Genomic DNA, 20,074 nt, shown 5'->3' with positions numbered 1-20,074 from the left:
CAGATTACTTTTTTATGCTTTGCTCTCACTCTCTTTTTTTTTTAACTGCCAATTCTTATACCCCGAGTTATTTCTGCTCCAGATTTCCAGATTCAAAGTACCAGAATAGCCTACCACTGAAACTTTAGCAAAACATGTACAGACATGTGTGAAATGCCACTTTTGGGCATCCATGAGGAACCTCAACTTTGGTACATACATATGCATAAAATCTGTAGCACTCCTCCTCATAGAATGGCAATGCATTCAGAATTAATTGGACTCAGTAATTACTGGGATAGCCAGAAAAAATATTTGGGTATTTCCAAACCCAAATCAAAACAAAATCGTTAGGGTTTTCCTGCCCTGAAAGAAGTGATGCTGAACTCTGAGTAAAACAGATTAGCAAAGTGATCATATGTTAAACCTACAGAAGGAATTTCATTTCCAGTCCCACTTTTTGAACTCTAAGGTGTAGATTTACATGGGAAATTAGCCCACCTATTCCAATTTCAGATTGTTCTGTTTGTGCTGTTCTACCTTCAATGTGGTTAATTGTTTTACTACAGCTAAAGGCCCCAAATGGTTCTTACAGAAGTGGTATTTAGGCAGCCTTCCTCAAGCATTCATAGGAGATGTGAGGAGTTTGTGGGGCCACACTAGATAGCCGTTTATGTCCCCCCTCCAAAGTCCATTTGTTTGGTGCAGGGGCGCACTTTGGTAATTTTAGACTCAGGGCTTAATGGCTGCCCCTCAACCTTTAGATGGCGAAGGGCCTGTTCAGACAGCAAGCTAAGCCATGGTTAGGCCGCTAACCCTTTCGCAGCAAATGGTTAGTGAGCATGGTTATGTAGCCGCCATGGGAATGGTTCACACGACACGCTAAGTCATGGTTCACATGACACTCTAAGCCCAAATGATTAGCTCAAAATGCTTCACCCTTGTGGCTTAGCGTATTGTCTGAACATGATCAGTGCTTCAAAATGTGGTAGTCTAGCCATGCTGCATCTTGGGGGCTGCTGATTCTGCTGTGTCGGCCCCTGGATTTCTGCCCCAGAGTCGCATGCTGACTGCCCATGAGAAGGGGTTCTACACAAGTACCAACACAAAGTGGTGGGGGAAAGAATTTCAATTTCAAATATGAAAGGAAAGGAACCTCTCGTGCAAGCACTGAGTCATTACTGACTCTTGGAGGGACGCCAGCTTTCGCTGACATTTTCTTGGCAGGCCTTATAGCGGGGTGGTTTGCTGTTGCCTTCCCCGGCCATTATTACCTTTCCCCCAGCTAGCTGGGTACTCATTTTACCGACCTCGGGAGGATGGAAGGTTGAGTCGACCCGAGCCGGATGCCTGAAACCAGCTTCCGCTGGGATCGAACTCAGGCCGTGGGGAGAGTTTCAGCTGCAGAAACTGCTGCTTTACCGCTCTGTGCCACACGAGGCTCATATGTTAATATAAGCAGTCCGTATAACTAAACAAACGTACATACGATTTTGACAGTTCTAGCAGATACACCCAAATGTAGCAACCCATTGAGTGATAGGTGGTGGTGGGTTTTCTTTTCAAGGTTGAAGTGTAAGTCTCTTTGCAACTGTAAGAGCTCTCATTATCCATTTTTGCTGTCCAGTAATTTAAGAGCATGTGTACATCCACTATTATCATAGATTTTTCAAGAACAAAATTGATATGAGCTGTAACTTCCAACCCAAAAGAAACCTCTACAGGACATGCTCGCATCCTATGTCTCAATGAGGCCCCGTTCTCATTACATGGCGCAGCACCTGGCTGACCTAGCCAGCTTCTTGACAAGCCTCTGTCATGTCCTATATACATGAAACATCATTTGTTGTTGAATCAGGCTCAATTTGAAATCTACAGAAATAGCACATATGGAAGCCAAGACAACCTTCCATTGATTAGACTGAACAGGGGCCTCCAACGGTGCCTACCAAACTCTCCAATCCCTGCCCGCTTCAAACATTTTAAAATAAAAACCTTGGCAATGTTAGGGCTGTCTTCTTTCTCTCTATTTTTAACCTGTAGCCTTGATATTTCAGAGTTTCCCCACGTTTAGTTCACTATTGACTAAACAGCAGCCATTCATGTGACTAGCACATTCTCTGTGGGAGCCATTTTGTGGTGGTGCCCACAGCAGTTTCTCAAATTCCCAAATGTGCTCACAGGACTAAAAAGTTTGGTGAGCCACTGGTATAGAGCATTCCAGTTCCTCATTCCATTCATCTCTGACCTTCAGAATATCTACTTTTCTATATTCCAAAAGACTTAACAGCTGTTGAAAGGGAACCAATTAATTCCTCCAACAGTGTAGGAAGTGCTGAAGCCCCATATATATATATATCCAATGATCACTGAAGCTCAATGTACTGCCAACTAACACTAGACAGAAAATGATATCAAATTTGCAATATTGAAAATGGGAAAAATACATCATCCAAATGAGTATAGCTTATTTAAAGTATGTTCCATTATCAGCCCAGCTCCTCCAATTAAAAGGTTTTCTCTTTATTTTCAAAACTGGATTCTTCCATAAAGTTAAGTTAGAACGGCAATATGGATCAAGCTGCAACTGAAGAGCCATTACATTCCAAATCTCTCTCGCTGCTAAAATAGTTAGTGGAACCATTCATTTCTTTTTAATACACCAAGATCCTAACCCCATCCAGGCAGAAAGGGGTACCAAAATTTTTGACTCTAAAACAACACATGAGAAGTATTAAAAGAAGTCGTTTTCAATAATGAATGTGGATTAAAACTAAGTTTTATGATATAAACTAAAATCTGGAAAATCAAATCCATCCTCTTTAATTGATAACTGTATCTTCTTCAATGAAAAATGGGGAGAGACACCCCCCCTCCCCAAATAAACTCCCAAATTGCTGCATAACGTTTTTGAAATATACGTTTGGGGAACATATCTTAGAATCATAGAATAGAAGAGCTGGAAGGGGCCTATAAGGCCATTGAGTTCAACCCCTTGCTCAATGCAGGAATCCACTTTAAAGCATAGAATCATAGAATCATATAAAGGAATAATGTATAATACATACATTGCCTATGGCAAGACATTAATTTTAAGTATGTTAACCTTACCCCAAATGATCCCCATCTTTCCAAGTCAAGAAATATTTCTGCCAGTAATGCACTTCTATTCAGTTTAACCATTTGCAAAATGTCTCGAGGCACCAAAATACCAAGATATTTTATCACTTTGGGGCACCAACAAAATGGCTCTACACAAGTACCACCCTACACACATAGAGGTCCTCCACATAAGGGGGGATCCTGGCCCAATCAGGGTCTCCCCACCCTATGGAAGATCTCTACATGTGTACATCGCTATGAGCGTCAAACATGTGGGCAGTCGGAGGACGTGCCAGGGCTTGCCTACGGGGCTGGCATTAAGGGTAGGCATGGTCAGGTAGCTGTCGAGCGCCCAGACCCCAGCTGGGGCTCACTAACGAAAAAAACCTGGACTTCCTCTCCCTCTTCACTATTGCAACCTGCTTGTTCACCCACCTCTCCGTCTGGCCCAGAGAGCAGTGGTGGTGAGAAGGGGCAGTAGAAGCCATTGCCTGCTTGCTGCTTGGCTCTCCTCCTGTCAAGCAAACAAGCGTTAGCAATGATGAGAAAGACAATGAAGAGCAACAGGAGCTGATGACATTGGTGGTGAACAGGAAGACCCACTGAGGGAGGGGCCCCATGAAGGGTGTCATGCCCCAAAGGCCCTCAAAAACTTGAAACTGGGTTTTGAGGGCCTGCATTGTGCTGCAACCCCTCTCATGGGTTCTTTAAACAGAAGGGGTGGGTTGTCGGAACCTCCTCTACAATCACACTGCATCATGGGTCTTGAAGTCTTCAGGTTGCCTAAACGGCTGTTCTCATACATGTACATATAAACGTAACATATAAACATATTGATTGAAAGCATGGCAAATTTTGGAATGCCCTCCAGAACCTTTGGATAAGGATTTCAGAAATATTGGAATCACAACATTTGACCTAAATTCCAGGTTTTAAACTTTCAACAGTGTAGGTCCATCTGAGCTTTCTGGGGGAAACGTTCTGGCTAAAAGCTTTTATTAGTCAGAAGTCTGGGAAGATACATGCCCTGTGCAGTAAATCCCGGGCAGTGATGTGATAAGCTTTGGTACATGATTACCAGACTATGAAGTGATGTTCAATACAACCTCATTGATCAAAAAGACCTGTGGGAGAAGGGTATACAAAGCAGATGGTTAGCTGAACTAGAGGACTGTATACAGCAACATTCATTGTACTGGGGGCAGGGAAAGACAGTAATTTTTCCTAATAATTTTAGCACAGAAAAGTAAAGGAGGCACAGTGGGGGGGGGGAGTACGGGACTGTGGCCATCCACATTTAGATCACTCAGTAACTGACAGTTGAATGTGTGAAACTGAATGGATTCCGCTGAAAAGCCATTGCATTTGGCATGACGTGAGGTGACATGACAGTTCTATTTGCGCTGTTTCATATGTGATTGGCTATCGAAACATGGAAGTCACTTCTTAAGGATGCAGTCATCAAGTCATGAATAAGCACGTCTGAACCAGCCTTTTGGCTACAGTATTTGTTGTGAGGCTGTCGGCTCTTCAGAAAGCTCTTTGTGGATGTATGCACATCATTCTATGTACACCAGTTGCTGGGGATCATGGGTGGTAGGTGGACCCTTTGGTCTGATCCAGCAGGACTCTTATGATGTTCTATTTTTAAAACATCATTTTTAATACCATTTTAATACCATTGTGAGGGACAACAATGCACCCATTTTAAAGATGAGGCTAATGAGACTGACAGAGAAAAGGGACTTTCCTCAAAAGCCGTTCACTGAGTTCATGACAAAGCCAAATTGGAATGCATGTCTCCTACATAACAAGTTAAACAAAAGTCCTGATGATTGGCTGGTCCATCAAGCATCACTTATTTGCCCTCAGCATTCCCTCCTTCATTCTGTGTGATTTTATAACTGGGAATACAGAAGCCAAGGGCACTGGATCCAGAGTTGATCTGAGCAGCGCTGTTACGAGGACAGGGATGAAGTGATGGGAAAACTTACACAACTAAGTGGACAGTAATTCTTAGCATAGTTACCAGCAAGTAAGCTCCATTCAACTCAGTGATGCTTACTTCTGGCCGTGTAAGTTCAACTTGTGAAATACATTGAGCTTTAACAAAGATCTTCAGCTAACTAAAATGCAGCATTTTGCTTATATTCCTACTAAGAAGCTATCTTTCAGAGGTGTTAACGTTTAAACTGCTTGAGTGAAACAGGAAACCCCCCTCAATGCAAAAGGACAGAAATATCCAGCCTTAGGGATGTCCATCGCTAGTGAATCCAGTTCTTTTTTTACTTGATTTAATTCCATAGTGCGTATGGCTTGATTTGTGTTAGTGAGCTGAGCTGTGGCCTCTTGCGTACTTTTTTTTGCACATTCCCCCCTTGCAGTTTCTACAATTTGCACAAATGCCTGAGCAATTTGTACAAATTTCTGAACAACATATAAATTACAGCTGGATTTGCGCAAATCACAGCCAAATCGATGCAAATACCTCAGAAATTGTGAAAATTGCGGAACCTGGAAATATATTTTCAGCTGGTACAAAACAGGGCAGCACGTTTACTAACAGGGCTGGCCAACGAGACCACATCACGCCAGTCCTCTTCCAGCTTCATTGGCTGCCAGTCCAGGTCCGGGCCCAATTCAAAGTGCCGATATTAATATTCAAAGCCCTAAACAGCTTGGAGCCAGGCAATCTGAAGGAACGCCTCCTCCCATATGTACCTGCCCAGACCCTAAGTGCATCCTCAGGGGTCCTTCTTTGTGAGCCCCTGCCAAAGGAAGTGAGGCAGGTGGCTATCAGTGGGAGGGCCTTTTATGTTGTGGCACCCCGGCTGTGGAATGAGCTCCCTAAGGAGGTTCGCCTGGCGCCTACACTGCATTCCTTTCGTCGCCAGCTGAAGACCTTTTTATTCTCTCAGTATTTTAACAGCCTATCAACTTAATTTTAACTTTGCTGTTTTAAATTTGCATTTTAAATCTATATTATTTTTTGCCTTTCTGCTCGGTTTTATCCTGGTTGTGCTTTTATATTGCATTTTATACTATGCTTTTATACTGTTTGTTTTGTATTTTGAACGGTCTTCATGGCTTTAATTTCTGTAAACCTCCCAGAGAGCTTTGCCTATTGGGCAGTATAAAAATGCAATAAATAAATATTTTTTTGTGAAAAAACGCCCAGAAAATCTGTGAACTGGCCCAGCTCGCTCCAGACTGAGTTGGATGCTACAGTAGCAACTGTAATTCAGGCGGGGCCGGGGAAACCTAGGAAGACTCATCAAACAACAACACCCCCAAATAGAATTTTCCAACATCCCTATCCAGCCTCTGCTTAATTATTTTCTCCATTCTCCCACTTCCAGGATGCTAAGTGACAAGCAACAGTAAACTTGAAAGCCTCATTATCACACCAAAGCAAGGAGGGTCTGTCTGTTACTCTGGCATTCTAGCAGACAACATCAATGCTCTTGCTCTGAAAAAGAAGTCCCAGAGCTGAGCTGTCCCCTCTACACTACACCACTGGGAATCATAATGAAGAAAAGCCTTTAGTTCCACTGAAGTGTTTTTTTCCGTCACAGAAGAAATCACTTGGGGAGGGGCCATCGCTCCCTTGCAGAGCACCTGCTCTGCATGCCAAAGGGCACAGCTCCCACCTGACATCTCCACTTAAAAAGGATCAGAGATCTCCGTCCAGGGAGTGGAGCAGCTTGCCAGTCAGAGGCGAACAGACAATCCTGGGCTAAATGGACACATAGTCTAGCCTGGTCAAAGTCAATTTCCTGTGTGGAACACCTGTACTACAGCTAACCCAGCCAGCTCTTTAAAGGAGATAGGGAAGAATGTGTTTCTAAGCGTTTGCAGAATGCAGGGTTTCCCCCCCCCCCCAAACACCCAATCGTGGTCCAGCAAAAAAGAAACTCTCAAAAAGAACACCGCATGCCAAAACAGGCCCTAGAACGGTGCAGAGACAAGTTTATTCAAAATGCAAAAACAAACAAAAACTGGCAGATATATTACACAAATTTAGAAAGACTCAACTCATTTTGGCACACAGATGGCCCTTTATCAAGGGGATTTTCTTTACATTCAGAATGTTCACTCTTTGGAACAGGAGAATAAATCATCATCATCATCATCATCATCATCATCATCATCATCATCCCAGAGTCATGCTCACACTGAATCCCTTAATCGGAGCCAGAGGAACAGATCTGGAACACGTTCTGAGTATCAGGAACATATAAACAAACGTCTAAAGCACGTGCAAAGTTCCTTTTGGTTTTCAGTGTAGCAACCCGCAGCTACACATCTAGGTTCGTGGGTGTGGAGGTCAGAGTTTGCGATCGCAAGTCTCTCCCCCCGCCCCCGCCGCCCCCATCTCTGTCCTACAACTTTTGGAAACGGAACGCCTTTACCAGGCTTTTTATCCACAGAAACCTTGTGATTATAACGAGATGCACACCCCAGTTCAAAGGCCAAAGGATTTACGTTTCCGCATTTTCAGAGTGGATGTTCACCTCACTTCACCGCAAGGCAGTCACAATGCAAAAGCATGCATTTAAGCCGATTTAATTCCCCCGACTGTCTCCCTCCTCCCCCGCCTCTCCCTCGGCTACACAGACACACGCACCCCCTCCCTCCCTCTTCCAGAAGGAGGAGTCGCAGCGCATCCTCGCTCGCCTCTCGGAGGGAGGCTGATCTTCGCGGGCCAAGCACGGCGGCGGAGCTGCTGCAAGCGCAAGGTGCAGCTCCGTCGGCGGGGGGCGCGGCTCACGGCCCCCTCCGCCCTTCGGCTCCCCCCTCCCTCGGCGATCGGCGCAGGACGCTGGAGGGGTGGCCAGGGCAGCGACTGCAGAGCCGGGCGCCGCCGCCGCCGCCTCTCTCTCTCTCTCTCTGCCCCCCCCCCTTTCCCGCCGCCTCCTCCTCGCCTGGATCTGCGGAGATGAGCTGCGCTGAGGAGCGCCGCCCGGCTGGGCAAGGCTGGTGCGCGAGAAGGCGCCGGAGCGCCGGGCTTCCCTGAGGCTCCCCCCGCGGCCGGCGCTCGTCTGAAGTGAGTGGAGCGGCGGCCGCCCCCTCGGCCCGGCGCTCCCGCCGCCCCTCGTGCTCTGGATGCTGCCGCGGCTGCTGCTCGGCGGCTGGCCCCCCTGCGCGGGCGAGGGCGAGGGCGAGGGCGGCGGGCGGCGCGCATGGCGGCGGCGGCGGCGCAGCGGCAGCAGCAGCAGCGGCGGCGGGGCTCGAGGGGGCGGCCCCGGCCGCGGCCGCTGCGGCCACGGCTGCCGGGGCTGCGGGCGGTGCGCTGGCGCCGGGCGGCCCCGGCGCGCCGGGCGCTGTGGCTGCTGGCCGTGGGCGCCTCGCTGGGCTTGCTGCTGGCGTGGTCGTCCAACCGGCTGCTGCATTGGCTGGCCTTCCCCTCGCACACGACGGTGCGCACCGAGTGGAGCCGCCAGCTGGCCTTCCCGGCCGTCACGCTGTGCAACAACAACCCGCTGCGCTTCCCGCGCCTCTCCAAGGCCGACCTCTACTACGCCGGCAACTGGCTCGGCCTCCTGCTGCCCAACCGGACGGCGCGGCCGCTGCTGGCCGAGCTCCTGCGCGCCGAGCCCGAGCGCCTGCGCTGGTTCGCCAAGCTGGCCGACTTCCGGCTCTTCCTGCCGCCGCGCCACTTCGGCGGCATCAGCGAGGACTTCGTCGACCGCCTCGGCCACCGCCTCGACGACATGCTGCTCTCCTGCAAGTACCGGGGCGAGCAGTGCGGCCCGCACAACTTCTCCGCCGTGAGTAGAGCGGGCGGGGCGGGCGCGCCTTCCGAAACGCAGGCGAAGACGAGGCAGGGCAGGGCAGGGCAGGCAGAAACCGGGCGGGTGCAGCTCCCCGCCGCCGTCGTGGGAGCCGCCACACCTGTTGAATTTCATGTCGTTGCCATCTGTGCAGAGCCTCTATAGGGGTGGGGGGGATGTGGGGACGTTGGAAAAGCTTTTTGCAGTCCCAATATTACCAGTCTTCATGTGGATGGGGCAGGCAACTGTTGAACATGTGTGCTCATCTTCTTGGGGGGGTGGGGGGAGATGGTCCTGCGGGGCTGTGTGCAGCTGAAAGTGGCAGAAAACCAACAGGTGGAGATGCGGTGGTGGGACGGGAATGCTGCACCTGTTGAATTTCTGCATGTTTTGCAGTCAAAGGAAGCTTCTGTCAGGGAAAAAGTTGGAAAATAGGTAACGGTGTGGTATGTGCGTACTTTCAATGAGGCAGGGATAGGGTTTCTGCTTTACTGCATGGCAAGATTCTTGTGTTTTCTTGAGTACTTGCATAGCAAGCAGATATATTTAGCAGGCAAAGCTTTCTCCATTCAGTGCTGCTCCCGTGTCAGGGAAAGCAGTGCCTGTTGAATTTCTTCCTGTCATGCACTTTTATCATCTTAATAGTACCATAGCCCTGCAAATGGGGAAAGAAAATAGCAGCTGGAGGGGGTGGAAATCTGACAGTGACTCTGTTTAGATGGTGGGGTGATCGGTGCAGCCCCTGGGGTTTTCTTCTGTTTTAGAGGAGGTGTGAACACCCTAATCCTGGCCTTTTCTGGAACAGGCAGAGAGGGAGGGAGACTGTGGAGGTGGGGTTGTTACGCTGTTTCACGGAGCGTGGGAGATCGTGGGCACTCACCGTGGCTGCATAGGGAGGAGATTTGTGATATAAGGATCTGTTCAGAAGTGCATGGCTTTGTAGTTCCTTGGAGTTTTGAGGAGCAGGAGAAATAACCAGATCCTCACCTTCGCCTTTATTTCCTCCCATGAGTACCTGAGGAGGGAGGGGGCTTTCAACTCTCCGAAGTGTGTAAAGAAAAGAGTCTGATCCCGAGATTGGTCGGCAGAAAATAAACTTTTAAAATGAATTTTAAATCCTAGGGAGGAAGGGAACCGAGCCCGCGCGGAGAAGGGGCCCGATTCTCTCAGGACAGAGTGGCAGCTGGCAAAAATGGTTTCCCTAACAAGATGTCAGAGGGGAAATTGGAAACCAATTTTAGAATGGAGTTGGTGCTCGATGTGAATGAATCCGGATAGATGCGTTGGTGTTTGAGTTCTGACGGCAAGCAGTTTGGGAATTACAATGGCTTGCAACAATGAAAACATAAACACCTTCTATGTTTTCTAGGTTGTAGGGACCGCTTGTATATTTCAAAAATTATTTGGTGGGCATGCTGCCAGCTGTGGATGTATCCCCATCCTGGTGTGGCTTGCTAACCACATTAAAAACACCCATCCTTGTTTGCTTCGTGTAAAACCAGTGTACCTTTCATAAGGCAAACCGTGGAGGGCATGTCGGTGCTAGTGGAAATGGCGAAGGACGTTCAAGCTGGTGATTCAACAAACCCTAAGCTCCAGTCGGTTACTTCATGTGTACACAGGGCTCCAGCAATGGAGGCATAAACAATGCCAGTGAAGAGTGTTTTATGTCAGTAATCTTTACTGACCTACTGTACCAGGTTGTTGTTTCATCTGCCCCATATTGCATTTGAGAAGGGCTGAGGCTTCAGAGATCATGGCTTGCCAGAAACCTCCTAGTGAGCTAATGCCAGAGGCAAGATTTGAATTGGAGACTTCCCATTTCGCAGCTCAGGTCTTTTATCTCACTAGGCTACACTGGCTTCTGCATTAGTTATATAGAGTCAGTGAAGTACAATCCCTGTTCTCCTGTTATAATTGCTGTTCTGATTGCAGTGAGGTGGAACCAGGATTAAGGATGCTTGTTTGAAGAGGGCTACTGTTCATGAGAAAGTCGCCCTTTCTCAGCAAAACTTCCTCCCTAGAAAGCAACACCAAGGACAACTCTGGCGATATTGCTCAAAGCAAAGCTCTGTATGGATGAAATCTGGGGACTCTGTGCAGAGGAGTGCAGTGCTGTGAATGATAGAGAGCCGGAATGGGGAAACTTGGCCTCCATCTCCCATCAACCCCAGCCACTATGGCCAGTGGTCAGGGATGATGGGGCATATCATTCAACAACCCCTGGAGGGCCGTAGGTTACTCATCCACCTGTGACATAGAGATAAGACAGTTGCTCCTGAATAACCTGCTTCTGAAGTATTGTTGCATGTTATTTGTTTGTGTGAACCCAGGCTACAGCGATGGGGACCAATATAAACAGTGTGGGCTGGTGGCTGCAATGTCAGCAGGGCAGATGAATCGGCAGAAACACCTTGGATAATTCCTTTAGAGTTCTGACTGAAAACCGGGGCGGATTCACCTGCCCCACTGACATCGCAGCCATCAGCTTCGAATCTGAAGGCCCACGGAAGATAAGCTAAGCTTGGGAATAGTACTGGGGGGGTGGGCAAATTAGACCAGGAGTGTAGTACGGTTTTGTGGCAGGGACCAGAAGGAGCTCAGAATCCCAGAGGTATGGCTAAGGGGCTTTTAAAAATGCAAGCAGAGGAATGTGAAGATAAAAGCAGCTCATGAGAGCCAATTCATACATATTTTGTTGCTGCAAACTTGGGTTTGCCAAGCCAGTCAAAACGCGGTAGGGAAGAGTAGTCAACTGGGCTCCGTGCAAAGTGTGAATATGTCTGCTGCGTTCACACACTTCTGCATTTGTAAGTGAATGCCTCAAAAATCTTAGCTGTAAACCTGCAAATCTAATGTGTGAAGTGCCCCCCCCAATAGATAGGATGACTTATCTGGTGGTCCGTTTGGAAAATAACAGACTAGGAAACTGGTGAGGATGTGGCTTCTCCAGGTTAAGCGTCCTCTGGCCGAACAGTGCTAAGACAGCCATTCCCAGGCTAGTGCCCTCCGGGTGTAATGGACTACAACTCCCATAATTCCACCCTGGTGGGAGGGACAGCAAGAAGACTATAATTCTGGCTGGTTCTATTCCTGGCAGACCTGGTGAGAGGAGTCTTGTGCTGGCTTCAAGCCATTGCCATATGTTAGATTGCTGTTCTCTCATCCCCAGGTAGCTGGTACCATCCAAGCTGTTCCCTGATCCTCCTCAGCTGCATGAAAAGTCCTTGCTTTCCCTTCTCCTCTGATTGTGTGAAATGGCAACTTTCTAGTTCGACCCCGGGGGGGAATATTTGTGAAAATGGAGTTGGAAAGGTCATTTTTGTTTGCTGGGTTAGTTTCAGAGTGAGAACAACAAAGCAGGCAAAGACAGTCTCATTGAGAGGATCAACTGCCAATAAAGCATGCAGACTTTAGAGTTACACAGCACACTACATCATTAGTGTGATTATTCATAGCACAAAGTTCTAAACATCTCGGTCCACCTCTTCCACTGTCTCCTGTCATGATCTTTTAACTATCTACCAAGAGCAGCCTCTTGGTGGTAATGCACTCCTCCATTTCCCACATCCAAGAGTACATGGAGAGACATTCTTTAGGGCTGCTCCTGAGCTTTGGAGCTTGCTTCTTCGAGAGGCCTGACTTCCAGAGGATCAAGTCTTCTCGACAGAATGGGAACTGCTTTAAAAAAGAAAAGTCTTTAGTGGCCAGCGGTGAGCAAGATATTATTTTGATTTCAGTTTGGGGGTAGGTTTATTTATTTGACACATTCATTTATCTCCTTTCATCATATTAGACTTTTGTCAAAGGACAAAAACAAGCAATCTGGTAAAAACACAGACCAAAGATAAAAGTGACGGATAAAACCCACACGTTGATTATTTACCTGTGTAACTGGGGCCGTAGCTAGACCTAAGGTTTATCCCAGGATCATCCCAGGTTATTATTATTATTATTATTTATTTATATAGCACCATCAATATACATGGTTCATCCCTGCCTGAGTGCTGGATGCCCTGTGTGGCACTTAGATGAACAGGTTTGACCCCAGGACAATCCTGGCATAAACCTTAGGTCTAGCTACGGCCTGGGTCATCACGTCACTTTGCATTGGCCCAATTGTAGTGCAAAGTGCCCATTTTCAGAAGCAGTCATTACATCACTTTGCACTGCAATTGGGGTGATGCAAAGTGATGTGATCAACGGCACAATCCATTGACATACATGCATGTGTGAATGAAGTCTTCTTTGGACTTCTTGCCTCTTCTCATCTCTAGGCCTCGTAGTGAGTTACAATATCATAGAATCATAGAATAGTAGAGTTGGAAGGGGCCTACAAGGCCATCGAGTCCAACCCCCTGCTCAATGCAGGAATCCACCCTAAAGCATACCTGACAGATGGTTGTAAATATAAAAACACTCAGGAACCATTCAACTGACCTCATGCCCTCTGGACCTTTGCCCGTCATAGCTGATTTGAACTAGCCCAGGAATGACAACCGAATGGGTCTAAGGAGTGGTAAATACATCATTGTGGAAGGGAGGGGTGCCTGCTGCTCTTAAAGAGGCAATAGTGCCACCATATAACAACAGTTACCTGGTCATAATACCCCTTTTTGGGGCAAGAAGCTTGAGGGGATGCTGGCAAACCAGCTGCAGACATTTTTGGAGGATATTACCGTATTTCTTCAATTCTAAGATGCGCTCCCCCCTCCCATATAAACATCTCTAAAAATGGGGTGCGTCTTAGAATTGCAGGTGCGTTTATTATTTCTTAGAATCAAAGCTTTTTTTCTGTTGGTGGTACTGAAATTAGAGTGCGTCTTACAATCGATGGTGTCTTACAATCAAAGAAATACGGTAATTATCTAGACCCATTCCAGTCTGGACTCTGGCCTAGATATGGGACAGAATCGGCCTTATTTACCCTGATGGATGAGAAGAGGGGGGCCTGTTACTCTTACTTGATCTCTTGGTGGGTTTTCATGCCAATTACCTTGGTGTCTTTCTGGACCAGCTCTGTGGGTTGGGAACTAGGGACACTGTTTTACAGCAGTTGCCCTCCTACCTGCAGGATGGGGTCCAGAGAGTAGCACTGGGTGGCTGTATGCAGTGGTGGGCTGTATGAGGGCCAGTAAGCTGAAGCTGAATCCCAATAAAATGGAGGCACTGTGGATAAGTGGTTCCTCCTTGATCCAGGAATTAGGGGGTTTACCTGTTCTGGATAGTGTGCACTCCCCCTGAAAGAACGGGTGTGCAGCTTGGGGATGCTCCTAGATTCATCATTGTCATTAGAAACCCAAGTGACTCCTGTGGCCATGGAGCACCTTTTACCAATTTCGGCTGGTACATCAACTGCACCTGCTCCTGGACAGAAATAGCTTAACCACTGTGATCCGTGCTTTGGTAACGTCAGGACTGGACTACTGTAATGCTGTCCATGTGGAAGTGCCCTTGGGGCTGGTTCGGAAAATGCACCGAGTGCAGACTGCTGTAGCAAGGCTGTTGAATGGAGTGCTTTGCCATGCACATGTAACACTTGTTCTGAAACAGCTGCACTGGCTGCCAGTTTGTTACCGAGCCATAGTCAAGATATTATTATTATTATTATTATTATTATTATTATTATTATTATTGACATATAACGCCCTTAAAATACTTAGGACCAGGTTGTCTGAAAGATAGTCTCTTCCTGTGCAGACCATTACAATCTTCTGGGAGGTCTTGCTGTCCGTGCCACATCCTACAGAATTCCTTCTGGCAGCAACATGGCAAAGGGCCTTCTCTGTGGTGGCCACCTCGCTCTGGAAGGACCTCCCCTATGCAATATGTCAAGCATGATTATTAAAAGCTTACATGTTGACTTCCCCCAAGTATTAGCTTGTCTAAATGTTGTGTGATTTAATACTGATGTATTGTTTCATAATTTGCTGTAAACCTCTTCTAGATTTTTGAAAATGGGAAGTGGTAAATAAATATTAAAAAATGAATAAATGAATGAATGTCTTGTTTGTTGTATGGCTCCTTTCCTTTTTTTAAATTTATTTTAAAAACAGTGCTTCTTAGGCAGTTTCCTTAGTAGCTTTTCTGTAAATCAGGTGACTATGTAGGTGTGGAGACATGCTTGAATTGGACAGGAAGTCTGACCAAGGAAGAAATCACCCAGTGGAGAAAGCTAAGGCAGAAGCAAGCTGGGGCATTATTATCATAGAACATGAGAAGCTTGAAAGTTATATCCGTTGACCAGGATGTAAATCCTCCCTGATCCCAGGTTGGGCTCTGAAAAGGGAAATGCACTCTGTGTATTCTCAGAGGCCTTGCTTCTTTATTTCATCATATGCTCTATGGATGTGTTCCTTCCAGCATTGAAAACAGGAGCATGACCCGGCCTGGGGTGGGGGCACCCCCGGCACAAAGGTAAGCCCTGAAGCCATTGGTACTTGCTGACTTTTCAGGCCATGCACGTGCCTGCCTGCCACCTCCCCTCAATTCCCAGGTCGCACTGGGGGCTGCAATCTTTGTAGCTAAATCTAGATACCGACAGGTTTTATTGGAGAGAGTGTTTGGAGCAAGTGAGGCTCCGCTCGCAAGGTCAGCGAATAATGAAGCAATTTCTTCACACCTGCTTGTTAATTCTACCCTGTTCGTCTCCAATGGGAAGCCATAACTCTCAGCTCAGCTCGGCGGTAACCATTATGCCTCAGGGCTATGATGATGTTATAGTAACCCCGAAGAGGCCAGGCTGTGGAACGCTCGGCTTCCACCTTTCAACCATCTGCAAGTCTGGAGCTCAGCGCCTTGTGCCTCCTTCCCGCAAAATGTCTTCTTGTGGTTCAGGAGAAGTAGAAGCGATGGAGAAGGATCAGCATCCCTTTTTGGGAAACAGGAGAGCTTTGTCCGTTAATGAAAAAAGAGCCATGACTGATCGCTTCTTTGAATCACCTGGAGCGCTGCCTCGGCAGGTGCTGCTTTCAGCAGCCCACCTGCTGTCTGCTTTTGCCATAGTCAGGTCCAGATTGCGTGGGCAGCGCAGGGGTGCGTGTCTTGTTCGTTCTGCTTTTCTCCCACACCTGTAATCATCGTCATCGTTCTTTGAAGCCTCTGTGATTTGTGCCTTGCTTAAAAGGCAGTGGTCAGGATGAGAAATCATGTAGGCGCGGAATCAGTGGAATTACTTCTGATCTGTTTCTGAGTCCCTGTGTAAGCTACAGTTCCCCACCTGTGAAGGGGGAATGCCAGTAGCCCACCTCACAGGGCCGTTGTGAGGGAGAGCAGTATAAAGAGTGTTAAATACGCTGGGCTTCCCAAGTTCTGTATACATAGTCTTGTGACTCAGTGGGGAACACGTAGTTATCCATAAGCAAGAGCAAGACTGAGCAGGTACGCGAAGGATTTGGGGTCAGGAAGGAAAGGAAAGGCATCAGCGCAAAGGAGAGATGAAAGGGAAGCTGGGCTCCTAAGGGCACAATGGATGGCTCAGCAGGCAGGGAGCTGTAGGACTTCTTCCTGTCTAAACATGTATTTATTTATTTATTTATTACATTTATATCCCACTTTTTTCCCTTCAAGGAACCCAAGGCAGCGTACATAATCCTCCTCCTCTCCGCTTTATCCTCACAACAATAACCCTGTGAGGTAAGTCAGGATGAGAGTCTGTGACTGGCCCAAAGTCACCCAGTGGGTTTCCATGGCCGAATGGGGACTAGAACCCGGATCTTCCGACTCCCAGCCCAACACTTTAGCCACTACACCACACTGGCTCTTCATGCAAAGGCAACAGGCAACATGCAAAGGACTGTGCCCTAACTAAAGTAGCTTTGCTTCCCCCTCCCCCATCTCATGCTCTCCAGATGTGTTGAATTACACCGCCAATGATCTCCAGTCAGAAAGCCAGGGGATTATGAGAATTGCAGTCTAACTCATACGGAGGGCACCAGGTGAGGGCAGGTAAACGTAGACGATGAGGCATCTGTGTGCAGCCACTTTTGGTTCTCTGTGGTATCTGTCTCATTCCTGTCTGAGCTGTGATGGGCAAACCTCATGGTTACATTAAAACAGCCATGCAGGTGGGCTGAGCTGAAGCCTTCCCCACCTTGCAACAATGCAACATGGATGCTCCTGTTTCCCCCTGGACTAACTCTGGCCTTAGCTAGAGTGGGAGAAATCCCGGGGCGAACCCCGGGATCGTCCCTGTGTGTCCACATGACGCACAGGGGATCCCGGGATCAGGGAGGGATTATCTCTCCCTTGCCCCAGGATCTCGCCCTCTCCTTTGGGCCCGCTTTTTCCGTGGTCTCGGGCTGAGCCCGGGACCGTGGAACGTGTGGCCCGTTGTCGCTGGTTTACCCGGCTCCGCGTGATTCCTCATGCGGAGCCAGGAGCCATGCACGAGGCGCAGCGCTCCTCAGGAGCCGTGGGTAGGGTGGGGGAAATGGGTAAAAAAATTTTTTTTTAAAAAAAAGCACCTACCTTTGCACACGACCGTTCGTGCACTCCTCTTTCTTTAAAAATAAAAAATGGCGGGCGCGATGCCTCTCTTCCTGAGGTCGTCACGCCTCACGTGTAAACGGAGGAGGGATGTCGCATTTATCACAACGTGAGATCTTCCCTCCTCCGTCGTGGACTATAAGGTAGGTCTAGCTAAGGCCTCTGAGTCTGGAAGGGAGCTGTGCTGAGAAAACCAGTGGAGGCTGGTGGCTCTGATGTCAGTGGGGCTGTAAATCCGCTCTGGGTTCCAGTCAGAACCTTTAGAGTTCTGACTGGAACCCAGAGTGGACTTACTGCCCCGCTGCCATCGTAGACAACAGTTCCCACTGAAGAAAAGTGCTTTTAAAACACAAACAAGTAGTGCAGCAAGGCAAGACAGCCCAGCTTCCCTCACCGGTGCACATTTTGTTGCTAAAACTTGCCACCTCCCACATCTTTGCTTTCGACAGGAGCAGGGCAGACACAGGCATCTTTAAAGAACTGGCTCTTCCTGACAAGGCTGGTTTGGCCTCTAGGGCCAAAGTACAACTTCACACAGTGCACGAAGCGGCCCTTCCAAATAGTCTTTCTTTTCCTTTTCCTTTTAATGAAAGCCAGCCTTGGAGGGCAGCGATCAGAAGTGAGGGGGTGAAGGGGAAGAAGCCTCTGGTCCCCCTTTTCCTTCCTGCTTTTAGTCTGCTATTTCCCCTTGGTGCTAAAGAGCATATATCCCCCCCCCCCAATACAGTGGCACAGCTGGGTAATTTTAGACCCTGGACCTAATGGTCTTATGGAGACCCCCTTTAGATGGCCATGTGGATTGCTTTAGTGGTGACGCGCACACCTAGCGTTTCTTTTCGACCCCCAAGTTAAAACTGCATGCTTCATTCCTGATACGTTGGAACGGTAATAACAGCAAAACTGTCCACCATCCCTGACGAAAAACAAATGCTCTCAGCATGCGCAGGTTTGCATTTTAAACTCACTTCAGTCATAGCACCATCGTGACTATGGCAATAAAATGGCATTTGCTTCTGCTGCCTTCATCACTTGCCACTCCCCTGGGTGGTGATTTGGGCCCCCCACAGCCCTGGACTTTGGCCCCAAGGTCCAGCCCTAGCGGCTCCACTGCCCTCATGAGGAGGAAAGCAGCTGCGGTGACAGCGGACAAACAGGCGGCGGAGGAGAAAGGGTTAAACAGCCTTTGCCCCTCCACCCTGTTCTTCCACTCCCAGCTGCACTCTTCTGACAGCCATTTTGCTGCCTGAGGCGAAGAACAAGACGGCACTCCTCCCATTCCATGTGCAGAAAGTAACTGGACTTCCAAATGAATCTGTCTCCCACACTGATGATGGGACAATGCCTACCTGAAAGCATCAGGCTGATTTAGGGGGTACAACGCAGGCCAGATGGCGCACGGTTCCCTCCTCCCAACCCCTTGCTGTCACCTCCCAGCAACTGCCTCACCCTGCCTAATGGTAGGGCTGGCCCTGCCTTCTGAGGCTGCTTTTCATTTTTTAAATGGGAAAACAGAGACAGACCTTATGTCATGTCTAATTTGGCCCTTTCATGTTGCTCCGGTGCTGCTCTAGTGGCCTGTGGGGAATTTATATCCTTCAGCAGATGCGTGGTCTCTTTGGCCACGCCGCCTGAAAGAAGACCAGCTCCCTGTCAGGCCTGGAGTTGTGTGCTTTTGCAAGATGGGGGTGGTGATACGCTGCTGGTGTTGTGCCTGGCGCTCTGCCTACTCCTGGTGTGCCTGCCGCTCCGCCTCCAAGAACAATAAAGTGGCTTTTCTTCTTCTTTTTTACACCTGAGTTTTTAAAGGTAAATGTGTGAATTGGCTGAAAGTCTTAAGCGTTTTGCTTTCTACATGCAATTATAGGTGGTAAAGGGAAAACACACCTGTCTTTCCAGCCCCCGGTGAGCGCTCTGAGATGGCTTCCGGCCTTGTGTGTAGACAGGATGCGATGCGGTTCCTTGTTCGCATGGGAAAGGGGTTGTTTTGCTCTGGATCTTGTGTAAACAGTCCTCTGTCTTGGTGTTGGCAGCCTGGCCAGTTTCTTCTCTGTCTTGCAATTTAATGCAGTTGATTTCCCTTGGCCACGTAATAGCTTTACATTTCCTTTTGTGGGATTGCATTTGCTCCAGTTTAGTTAGGGTGCTTTGAGATTTACTTTTGCTAGCATACCTGGCCATTGCCTCCAAAGGAAAGGAAAGGAACCTCTCGTGCAAGCACTGAGTCGTTACTGACTCTTGGAGGGACGCCAGCTTTCGCTGACGTTTTCTTGGCAGGCCTTATAGCGGGGTGGTTTGCCGTTGCCTTCCCCGGCCGTTATTACCTTTCCCCCAGCTCGCTGGGTACTCATTTTACCGACTTCGGGAGGATGGAAGCTGAGTCGACCCAAGCCGGCTGCCTGAAACCAGCTTCCGCTGGGATCGAACTCAGGCCCTGGGGAGAGTTTCACCTGCAGAAACTGCTGCTTTACCGCTCTGCGCCACACAAGAGCAAAGGGAAACTGCTCTTCTGATTGCCCTCCTGACAAATTCGGAGCTGGGATGCCTCTTTTCCCCTCCTCCTGAGTGAGAGCGTCCAGGCTTGTAGTGGGGAGCATGGGACTGAGAAGCGGGCAGCCTCTCCTGTGAGAGGACTGCAGCAGCTGGGTGTTCCGTTTCGCTTTACAGCTGAAGTCGACACACTCCCATCAGCAGCCATTACCTTTTTGAATTGTGAGGCAGAAGCAGCCAGAGAG

The 20,074-nt window shown here is 48.4% G+C and overlaps 1 protein-coding gene across 3 annotated transcripts in view; it reads left to right on the top strand.

Moving 5' to 3' along the window:
• Nucleotides 1-20,074, top strand: part of LOC134407024 (acid-sensing ion channel 2) — a 486,045-nt gene that overhangs the window by 309,729 nt on the left and 156,242 nt on the right. Inside the window, exon 1 of one of the 3 annotated variants that reach the window (XM_063138759.1) lies at nucleotides 8,265-8,852. The exons of the other annotated variants lie outside the window; for them this stretch is intronic. Coding sequence (XP_062994829.1) covers nucleotides 8,265-8,852 — 588 coding nt within the window. Of the gene's footprint in view, nucleotides 1-8,264; nucleotides 8,853-20,074 lie in introns of those variants that run through there. 3 annotated transcript variants of the gene reach the window in all.

The sequence above is a fragment of the Elgaria multicarinata genome, chromosome 11, assembly GCF_023053635.1.
Source record: "Elgaria multicarinata webbii isolate HBS135686 ecotype San Diego chromosome 11, rElgMul1.1.pri, whole genome shotgun sequence".
In the NCBI taxonomy this organism is placed as follows: Eukaryota; Metazoa; Chordata; class Lepidosauria; order Squamata; family Anguidae; genus Elgaria; species Elgaria multicarinata.
The sequence above is the reverse complement of the archived record's forward strand: the minus strand, read 5'-3'. Positions and strand labels throughout refer to the sequence as shown.